The 11,805-nt window shown below is 40.7% G+C and overlaps 1 protein-coding gene across 2 annotated transcripts in view; it reads left to right on the plus strand.

Moving 5' to 3' along the window:
- The window catches only part of LOC119011819 (cadherin-6-like), a 79,814-nt gene extending 74,620 nt beyond the window's left edge, over nucleotides 1–5,194 (plus strand). For both annotated transcript variants that reach the window (XM_037085220.1, XM_037085221.1), the window contains one exon: nucleotides 2,216–5,194. In XM_037085220.1, the coding sequence (XP_036941115.1) occupies nucleotides 2,216–2,763 (548 nt within the window). In that variant the 3' untranslated portion in view covers nucleotides 2,764–5,194. The remainder of the gene's footprint in view (nucleotides 1–2,215) is intronic.
- Nucleotides 5,195–11,805: the final 6,611 nt, after the last annotated feature.

The following is an 11,805-nucleotide window of genomic DNA, read 5'->3' on the forward strand; positions in this document are numbered from 1 at the left end:
AGGTCCATAAAGACGTGGATGACAGAGTCTGGTGTGGATGAACTTGACTGGCCTGCACAGAGTCCTGACCTGAACCCGATAGAACACCTTTGGGATGAATTAGAGCGGAGACTGAGAGCCAGGCCTTCTCGACCAACATCAGTGTGTGACCTCACCAATGCGCTTTTGGAAGAATGGTCAAAAATTCCTATAAACACTCTCCTCAACCTTGTGGACAGTCTTCCCAGAAGAGTTGAAGCTGTAATAGCTGCAAAAGGTGGACCGACATCATATTGAATTCTATGAGTTAGGAATGGGATGGCACTTCAGTTCATAGAATGAGTAAAGGCAGGTGAGCGAATACTTTTGGTAATATAGTGTATATATATATATATATATATATATATATATATATATATATATATATATATATATGCACACACATAGGTCTATGCAATATGATCTATGCAATGGTGCAATGGAAACTACAACTTGACATAAGGAGATCAACTAGTCCGCCCAGCTGTTAGAACCCTTTGGGCAAAGGGGTCCATAGTTAACTCAGGTTTGATTGCAATTTTATCACACATTTTTTATCTTTTCTAAAAGTACTATAAAAGATATTTTATGTTTTTAATACAAAATGGGACTAATATTCTTGCTTTATGCAATTGTATGTTTATTCTTATTGCAACATTCCAAAACAATGAAAAATACTGTCCAGAATATTCCTCAGAAAAGCCCTGCATGCTCAAAAATATGCTGAAAGCATAACATGACAAACTCAAGCCCAACAAGCAAAAACAGCTGGACATACTGACTTGAATGTCACATTCCTTAGAAACACTAAAACAATGTAGTGTCCAACCTTACACTTGTAAAGGTGAACTAAACACTGTTAATCAGCCTTCAGGCTGTAGCCGCCCATTTAGCTATACACAAGGTTTGTCTCATGTAGAGTTGTCAGGCATCTCTGTGGCAAACTATCCAGCACAGTCTGCCTTTGGCAAGGGGGAAGAGAGCTCTCTGCACTGTGTGCAGTGGTATTTGAGATTCAACGTACTTCAGTGGTAACCCAAATCACATCATCAGTAAATGCAAATATCTTTATTCTTTTGTTTGGAGAGCCATCTGGCAGGGCTTTAAAGCTGAACTTGCCATACAGAAGACCCTCTCTTTTTCCATTTTTGCTAAGGATGTTGTTTCTGCTTGCCATTCACAACACTACTGCTGCATCGCCTCCTGATTTCCCAAACTACAGGGCGGGCCGAGGGGAATAACGTGCATGCGTATGTTAATCTGGCATCAAAATTACAAAATTAACTCAGACATCACTGGCTCTCTCTTTCCTCTGCACACATTCTACAGTAACTGTACACTTTATCTATACAAATCTTTGTCTTTCTGAACTTCAGCTCCTGAACCTCTTTATTTACATTAACTTTTTCTCTCACTAAATAAGATTGTCATTCGCACCACACTCCTCTCCTGTTCATTTGCAGACATTTCATGCTGTGATTTTTGGTTCTACTGTGTATGCATTATCAGTTATTTCAGCTCCCTGACCTGAACTCCGCCTCTGCTCTTTCTTGTTGCCGCTGTGCTCTTACTTGATATAAATTCAAACTGGCCTGCATGAGCTTAGCCAATCAAGTTTTCTGCACAATTACTTATGGCTGAGCCCTCTCTGAAATCGAACGCTGTGATACTTTCTGTCTGCCATAACCGGCCTGGCAGCCGTCGTCCCATCAGTTGGTCTGAATCAAGAAGCGGTGCACATCTTCACGCTAAATCTTACTCTGTTATTAACTGTGCATCTGTGTATCATATAATACTATGATACAGTCAGCAATATGAAATTAAAATATCATCTGGGATTATTATAGATTACAATTACAATTTCAAAAGCCCCACCTCTAACCCAGCATCCACCAGTAGGATCTACATTTACATTTGCCTAAAGGGGAAGTTATTATTGTCACTCCCTGCTCCCGGATGTGCTAGTATTGGGAGTATTTGTTGGGAGTGATAGGTCAGAGCTAACACTGAATATCTGTACATGTTATATATGCATACAATCATTTCATTGTAGCTGACTGCATTGGGTCTTATTTTCATAGTTTTATCCATAATTACTGCACATTTTCCTTTGATTTCTTATCTGACCTCACTGGTTGTGTATTGTGATCACTAATCTCAAACTACTCTTATATCTTCCTGCTGTGTTCTTTTGCAGTGATTGTGGTTCTGTTCACAGCATTGAAGCGCCAAAGAAAGCAGGAACCTCTCATCATCTCCAAGGAAGATGTACGGGACAATGTGGTGAGCTACAATGACGAGGGTGGAGGAGAGGAGGATACTCAGGCTTTTGACATTGGTGCACTGCGACACCTGGATACTGTTGCCACCTTGGAGGAATCCTCTAAACACAGGCGCGATATCGTCCCCACTGACACCCTGCTTTACCCACCACACCGCCGACCTCCCCCCGCCACATCTGGTCTCATGATGCCGCCAATGTGCACGGCGTCACGGGATAATGGGAAAGTACGTGAGTTCATCAATCAAAGAGTATTAGAGAACAACTGTAACCCAACAGCACCGCCCTATGACTCGCTCGCCACCTACGCCTACGAGGGTGCAGGCTCAGTGGCCGAGTCACTGAGCTCACTGGCCTCAGCTTCATCGGACACTGAGCAGGACTACCACTACCTGAGTGACTGGGGGCCCAGGTTCAGGAAACTAGCTGACCTGTATGGGGCTGAAGACAGTGACTTCTCCTAACAAAAGCATCACAAATGCACACACACACGCATGCACACACACACACACACATACACACTCACTTAAAGTCAAAGACAATACAGGGCCAAAGACAGTATGTCTAACTACTAGAGATTCAATTTTGGATCTTGTGATCACTGCTGAAGAGCTTTAACAAAAGGTGAAATCTCCACATGATGGACTAACAGATGTTCTAGCAGATGCAGAATGCCACATGATCCTTGACCTGCCTTCAGTGTACATGGAGCCAAGTCTTCCAGACACCCTAAATATTTGATTGTGGGAATGCAAACTAATGGATGTCTAAATGTAAATTAACCAGGACAACAGTAGAGCCCATCAGTCTTCAGTTCCACAGTGTGAACCTCTTCAAAGACTCAGGTCTGAATGGAGTTTTGAATCTAAAATGGACTGTATTTTGTATTGAGAATTGGACTTTTAATACTTACCAAATAACCTTTTTGCAGAGTATTTCTTGTGGCTTAAAAGTGAATGGAGGAATGTGTTGGGAAGCAGGTCAGTCACCAACAACACCACTTACCTCTGCAAACAGGAAATGATGAGTGTGAGTCTTGTTTTTCGTTAGTGTGTTTTTGTTTGACTAAGTGCCCTTCTGCTGCCCTTCAAGCTGAACTGTGATGCCTGGCAGTTGGCTGAGACTGGAGGGGGCTAATGACTCTTATATGATTACTTATTGTCTTTTTTGCTGTCTTTTCCAAATGGACCATTCAAAGAGGGGCTGTTTCGGAGGATCTTCGCTTAAAAAAAACTGCCTTCTTCGGGACACAGAGTAAAAAAGGGGACCGTTTATATTGACTTAATGCACTGATATCTTTATGTTGATGCAGGTATTTAGATCTTCTTTTTTTTTTTTTTAGCTCCTGACTGAGTATCTGTTGTGTCAGAAATGTGGTTGAACTGAGTTCTAAGTGCTGTATCATAGGCAACTGGACGTGTTTCAGTCTTTGAAGACCTTTCACCTCTCATCCAAGTGGCTTCTTTAGCCTCCTTACAGAGTTGAAACTCAGGGCTCACACATGTCCTTAATGACTCTGTCAGGATACTCCTACACAGAGTTCACAAGCCTGCAACTCACCTTCTCCAGTTAGTTAGAACTGAAGAAGCCTCTTGGATGAGAGGTGAAACATCTTCAACAAACTGAAACATACCGTAGTTGCCCATGATACAGCACTTAGAATTACCATGACCTGGATGACTGAGAATCTTCATCAACTTCAACTGAGTTGTACTGGTGTTATACTGAGTTCAAAATTCTGACTTAAATCTCTGGATTCTGAGTAAAAAGTGAGATCTCAAATACATTTTTTACAGTAGCCCTAATACTGTTCTGTATAGGTTTTTACCATGACAACACATTCAAGTTATCTATCAGCTTGTCAAGGATGAACGCGACCATGTCAATCTTAGAGCATAACATTGGCTTAACATTTTCATCTGTAGAGTGCATTCAGATTGATTTGAACTGATCACCAGTTAGGCATGTCATACCAACATGACCTTTTGAAAAAGACACAGCCCTACTTGACAGCGAGCACTGCAGCTTGAATGTGTTTCACTGAGTGGGGAACACATTTTAAACTTCATATTATTTCATGCTTGTAAGATGATGGTTTTTTTTGTATTTGATAATAAGTAACATACTCTGGAAACCAAGTTGGTCCGTGTCATTGTTACAGCTGTCTCTTCTGCTAAGCTCTCTCATTAAAAGAGCTTGTTCTAAGGAGTCACTCAACATTGGAAAATTAATTCTTCTAATTCTCCACAGGAAACGTACAGGAAATATGCTCTGCTGCCGCTCACGTTACTCATTTGTTCAACACAAGAAAAAACTAGGCTGGCCCTTTTACTAGTTTATTTGCTTGGTTTATTCAGCCCACCCTTGTTTCTCATTCAGAGATCTGAGGTCCTGTTGTTAATTGTTGTAATTTAAAGAAACCAGAAGGCAGAGCAATCATCATTTGCTTTTATGTACTAGTAGTTACTGAAGCATAAACTCGAATATCACAATAATCAAACTCATGTCAGTGCAATGTTAAGATTAAGTTTGTTTCTAAAGGAAGAAAGATGAAAAATCATTTACCAATTTGACTTTGTGATCCTCATTTGCTCCAAGAGTTTGTATAATGTGTTTTGGCAGTTCTAATAACAGTAGCAGTTTGCTCCAGTTGTGTTTTGTCAATGTAGTCTGCTCTGAAGGCATAAAACAAAAGTATCAGCATATTTTTCTTTAAACTGTAATTCATTTTATTTGTACCTTAAAGGTCACACTGATGATATTCTTGGAGGGGAAAGATTAACAAGACTTTTTAATGTAATTTTGGGGGTGTGAAACTCACTGTGGGCAGTCTATCATTGTTATATGATGTATTATCTAGTTGTCTGAGTTTATCAAAATAAATTTTTGCAGTCAGTGTTGTTTTTTTCTCTATTTGATAATAATTAGTATACTCTGGAAACCAAGTTAGTCCATGTCGTTGTTACAGCTGTCTCTTCAGCTGAGCTCCCTCGTTAAAAGAGCTTGTCCTAAGAAGTCACTCAACAGTGGAAAAATAATTCTCCACAGAGTAGGAAAAGTTCAGGAAATACGCTTTGCTGCCTGTCACTTCATTTCTTCCAATTCCAACAGCAGAAGAAAAGCTCAGTTCTGAAGTACAGATAAGAGGTATTTCTCCTCCATCTCCTTACAGCTTTGAAGTGAAGTTGGAACCAAAAAGGTAAGTAATTAAAACTTGCACATCAAAACCACCCAGAACATCATTGGTATCATCTACAGAGCATCAGTGATATCAGTGAAGGGAGATGTCTGCACAAAGCCTGAAGAATTGTGAAAGACAACAGTTACCTCAGCCTCAGTGTGTTCCCCCTGCTGCCACCTGGCAAAAGATACAGAAGGATTTACCACAAACCTGCAGAGCAGCTCCTATCATCAGGTTGTGAGTCTCCTCAGCTCACCCTCCCTTTTATACAGATACCAGTTTTCCTAAATGATTAGTATATCATGCTATTTTCTAATGCTTACCCTGATGTGAACTTAATGACTTGAATCAAAGTTCCATTCCCTGTTCCTCTTTTTCTTAGGACTCCTTTGACTCACTATAAGGATAAAATATGATTGATAAAATTTCATTGTCCTTGTTTCATTTCAAAACTTAATATTTAAGAAAATATTCAAATCTTTTTGACTTAATAGGTAACTTGGTTAAATAGCCAGAACGAGTCTATGTTCTCTATCAATGGCTATATTTCCACAAGAAGACATTTTCAGATTCTCAGAAAGATATGAAATCTCTTTGGAAGATCATTAATGAAACTAGAAAGCCAGAATCAGAATCAGTGTACCTTTATCGTCCCATGAACAGGGAAATGTGTTTGCCATAGCAGCAAAAGGACGGTAGTGCTTTAAAAAACAATTGCAATAGTGAAAAATAAACAACGTAATTAAAAAGGTAAGAAATAGAATAAAAAGAATAAACTCCTATGTACATTTGAACATATTTAGTGTACAAAAATGAAAAAAAAACAGTGTTGCAATGTATTTACAACTGATAATAAATATGGGTACTTAGTAAAACTATGCAGATGTAGGCTACTGGGAGCAGTGCTGGTTGTAAAGTCTGACAGCAGCAGGAAGGAAGGACCTGTGATACCTCTCCTTCACAGTTAGGGTGTATCAGTCTGTTGTTGAAGGAGCTGTGATAGTGTCCTGCAGGGGGCGGGACTCCTGCACCAGCAGTGATGACAGCTTGTCCATCATCCTGCTCTCTCCCACCACCTGCACTGAGTCAAGAGGGCATCCCAGGACTGAGCTGGCCTTCTTGATAAGTTTATCCAGTCTCTTACTTCCTGCTGTTGAGATGCTGCTGGATTTTTAAATGGCCACAATGCTGTGGCCATTTACATGCTGTAATTACATGTTGCAATATGCTGTGCACATGGTCATGGAGAACTTGTGTCAAGATTAATTTTCATTAAGGCAACAGAAATATCATGTTTTGTTGTTACTGTTGCATCCCCTACAGGTAGATTTCGACACACTCTATGAAATGTCTATGTTTCGTATCATGCATTGCTGCAATGTGTTGCAATCTCTCTTCCACATCTCTTCTATGATCTGCTCATACCAGTTGCTGTCATGTACTCTTGCTTTCTTTGTTTTTTCAAAAATTCCATAAAATATTGTAAACAAAAAAAAGAAAAGGAAGACTCTGAACTAATTATTTAACCCTAAAATATGTTAACTCATATATTTCAGCATTAACTTACATTTTTAAGTTGAAACACAAGACCACATGACCAGGTTTTTGTGGGTTAATGAAACAGAGATACAAAGTACATAGATGAAACAGAATTTCATAAAAATGTGCACTATTTATTCTAGGCTTAGGTCATATAGAAATGTGTGATAATGCTGCTGATAGATTCCCTGTGGGCTCATGTTCTTTTTTGTTGTTGTTGTTTTGTTTAGATTGGTCAAATGTACTGATTTAAACCTTTAAAACTCTTCCACTCTATGTAGCAGCCCTTCTTCACATTCTGTGTGTGTGTGTGTGTGTGTGTGTGTGTGTGTGTGTGTGTGTGTGTGTGCGTGTGCGTGCATGCGCACGTGTGTGTGTGAGGGGCCATCAGGGACATTATTCAGGATTACCTCTCACAAACACATGTGAAATGCTCTTATACACCCTATTGTAACACTCTCACATAAACAGCTGAAAAATTATTCCCTCACACACACACTACTAAAACACTGTCATACACCCAAACACTCTCATACACACTACTGAAACACTTAAGAACTAAGAACTAAGAACTAAGAAGAGAAGATCTGAAATCTACAATTTTTTTTAAAAAAAATGTGTTTGTTTTTGGTGAAATGCGTTTTATAAATAAAATTTCAAAGAAAATGGTCAAGCACATCCCAGCAAACCAATTAGGCCAGGTGCATTCTTCAAAAATGCAATACAAATACACTTAAATAAATAAAATTCAGAAATAAAATAAGGCTGAGTCTCAAATAGGCACTTAAGCAGACTCTCAATTCCAAATGAGCACTAAAGCTGACTCAATACAGCAATTCAGTAGAAAGTATAAGGCTGTGAACAGTGACATAGAATTTGTCTTCAAAATAAGAGCTTTACATTGCATCCGATTGGAGTTTAGAACTGGGTTCTTAGCGGGGGGCTTTTAATTTGAAAGTAGTGACCGTCCTTAACTTGACAACTCAACAACAAGCTAACACAACCAAACAGCTACAGAGATCGAGGAGACGCTGCATCTCCTGGATCTCTGCAGCTGTCCAGTTGTTCATCTTAACGTTTGTGGATGAAGTGATGGTCTGACTGCTGTGATCAGCTGTTTCTTGGTTTTAAAACTCCCCGGCTGTGGGTCACACAACAGTGCAGGTCATTGACACCTCCACTCATCTCACTCAGAGGCCGGCACATTTCCGCCTCGTTTTTAGATAGTAGGCGAGGCTGAAATAAGTGTTCCCTCCGAGGAGGAAAATCAGCGGACCAAAACAGACCCCCAATTTGCTGGTCTCTGTCTAAAACCACAGACCAAGCCGCCTAAAGGACGGGCAAATTGGCGGCTTGGTGTCTAAAAACGGCTCATGTCTGTTGTCACCCTGCTGTGACTAGCGACGCAGGTGGTAGTGTTGTGTCAGTCGCGAAAGTGTCGTTCGAACAAACGGATCTTTTCAGTGAACAAAGTGAACGGGATCACTTCATGGACTGATTCGTTCCTTTCTCAGTTCAGTTGATTCACATTCTGTAACTGTACTGCTAAAATTAGCGCTGTGTTGCTAACATCTGTGTAGCATCATCTTAAGTGATTTTACTGCACAGTAAAAGTCACTCACATTTACAAACGTGATTCTCAGCAGCTGTCGTCACTCAAGTTTGCGAACGTGATTCACGTTCACGCTAATTCAGTGACAGCACAAACGTGATTCACGTCCTCAGCAGGTCGCTCGCTAACGAGGGACGCCAGGATGTGAATCACATTCGCCCAGTGATTCATTCATGATTCGCGAACCTACTGCAGGCAGAGAACTGCTCCACTAATGACCTGATGACTTGAATTGTGTGTGTTATTGCAACTCTAGTGTCGACTAAAAATTACATTCCCAGACAGCTAAACTGCATTCTCAATTTACAGTTTGTTTGTGACGTATCACAGATACGTTTATAAGCAACATATCTTTGCCGTTTATTGTCTTGCTTTTCTACAATGCGCTTGCCCACGTGTTTGTTTATGCAAAAGTATTTAACTTCAGTTAGGCTACTGTACTGATGATTTATTTGAATGTTAGACTAATTTGTTTCTGATTTGTCTGATATTGGAGCTTAAATGTTATCTATTCCTCGAGTGAACAATGATATTCTATTCTTTTTCAGTACACTTCAGAAGGTTTCTTCGGCTTTGTTCCAAAGTAACCGTGGGGGAATCCCTACGTCCCTCATGAGGTACGCATGACGTCACTTGGAAATTCCCATTGACACAAGTATGGGATTTCTTTATTTTTTCAGTCCCTTTGCCATATAATGTGTAGACTAGAGGTTAAACAACTGTGACCACAAAATTTGACATCTAAACATTTTTTTCTCTTTTTATGAACGAATAGTTCTTCACAGCAGATGTCTATTCAAAAAATGGCCATTATGCTCAAAACATTGGAAAGCTTGAAACATATTTGTAATAGCCTACGTCACAAACAAACGTAATGCGAGAGAAAACTGAGAATGCAGTTTAGCTGTATGGAAACATAATTTTAGGAGACATGGTTGGTTATTGGGATATAGCCATCTGATGATGTTTTGGAACTTCATTACAGAAAAGAAAAAAGTGGCACATATTTATCAACTCTATATAAAGGATAGGTGTATATCCTAAATACCAGATGGCACAAAGTTAAAACAGTCCACCAAATTAGGATTGCAAGCTTCATCGGAAACTTCACGGCAAAAGTTGTCTACTTGATTTTCTGTTTATCAAAAGTTGGCAACTTACCACAACTCATTAGGTCCCGCTATATGGTAGATTCTATGATGGATGGCTCAAGAACGACGAAAGCATCATCCGATTGGGTCTATTTCTTGCAGAATTTGACGGACCCTCCGATGCTGAATACGTATTCTTCTGGAGCGAAGACTGCCGCGGACATAAGTTTCGGCGGCATTAGGTGTGTTGGCTAAAATTTGCCTAACGATTGACATCAAATGTTCATCTGACAATGGTGTGTAATCCTGTGATGAGATACCAAGACGTTGTCTGTGACGAAATAAGGTTCGCTGGTTGATCCCAAACAGTGAAGCAATTCCTTGCCAATTCAATCCTTTTAGTTGCCCGTGTAATGACTCTAAAAGAGTGGTACAGTCTCTTGACTCTTTCACCACGACGAACCACATAAATCATAGAATGAATAGTCCTTTTATGGTGCCACAGCTCAGTGAAGTGTCTGGCTACTGAGTTATCTTGTATAGATTGGATGCAGTGCATGACGCGGACGAAAAAATCATAAATTTCGTAAGTATTTGCAGAAACACATGTCTTATCACAGGCTAAATGGCCAACTACAATTAATAGTAATAACTGCATCTTCTCTTTGAAAGGACAACACTGCACAGCTACGTAGCCTAGGTCCAGGTCGTGAACGTGATGGTTCCGGGTCGTCCGCGGTCAAAACCCACTACTTCCTGTCCTCATTTTCAAAATAAAATCAGGGTGAATGGTTAATTAAGATTTATGAGCAGATGATGTGCCCCCCCCCCCCCCCCCCCCCACCACACACACACACACACACACACACACAAGTAGCCCATATTCCGTTGTGTGAGAAGGGGGTAGGGTGTGGAAATTTTCAGTGCGTGTGTGAACATCACGTCAATGTATGTGTGCACGTTTTCAATGGGTACGTGCACATTGTCATTGTGTGTGTGAACATTTTCAGTGTGTATGTGCATGTTTTCACCCTAAACAGCCTCCCATATAAAAAATGTCGAACCAACTTACCCCATCCCTGCTCAAAGAGCACCACACGCACACATACCTTGGTCTCACAAATGCTCACAAAGACTATTCATTCCTCAAGGCATGGATTGAGCAGTGCACAGAGTGGAGGTCGACCGATTAATTGGTTTGGTCAATTACTTGTCACCGATAGGACCTTTTACGAGCTTGTTATCTGCTGAACTTGGCTCTATCATCATTTGAGGGCCACTTCTGATAAAAATACCTGAATCCTTAATCTCTCTCTCCCTATTAATCTAAACTAAACAAACTGTCACAGATAGGTAACTGCTGCACGTTAACGTTGGCTATGCAGCAGCTATACATAATCAATGAAATACATTGTATTCATGTAGCCCATAATCACAATCACATTGCCTCAATGGGCGTTACAATCTGTACAGTGAACAACATCCTCTGTCCTTAGACCCTCGATTTGAGTGAGGAAAAACTTGACATGATGACGGAAAAAAAGACCCTTTTAACAGGGTAAAAAACAATGGAAGAAACCTCAGGAAGAGCCACAGAGGAGGGATCCCTCTTCCAGGACGGACAGACAAGATGTCGCGTGTACAGAAAGGTCAACAAAATCACTTCACAAGTTTCAATGACAGAATGTGTGATACACATCAAACTATATGTAAAGTGAGTGGATCCTGGAGACGCAGGACGAGGCATCACCAAGTGGTGCCCAAGTCACATGACCTCCTGTCCACCCTGCTGACCTGGAAGAGGGCAGGACACATAAGATAATTGGTAATAGAGAGATGAGAGTGAAGAGGCGTCACGTTTGACTGATAGTGAAAACAGAGGAGAGCAATGATCCAGCGGAGCCCAGGGTGTAGTGATCTGGATCTGTCAGTATGTGAGGCAGCAGGAGCCAGGAGAGGTAAATCCCAGGGGCCCCTGGTCCATCGGAAGGGAGCCTGAATGAAAGAGGGAGAAGGAGGAGGAAGAGGAGAAGCAGGAGGAAGCTATAGAGGGTGTACAGAGTGACACAGCTTGCAGCTTGTG

This window comes from Acanthopagrus latus, chromosome 21 (assembly GCF_904848185.1).
Source record: "Acanthopagrus latus isolate v.2019 chromosome 21, fAcaLat1.1, whole genome shotgun sequence".
Classification (NCBI taxonomy): domain Eukaryota; kingdom Metazoa; phylum Chordata; class Actinopteri; order Spariformes; family Sparidae; genus Acanthopagrus; species Acanthopagrus latus.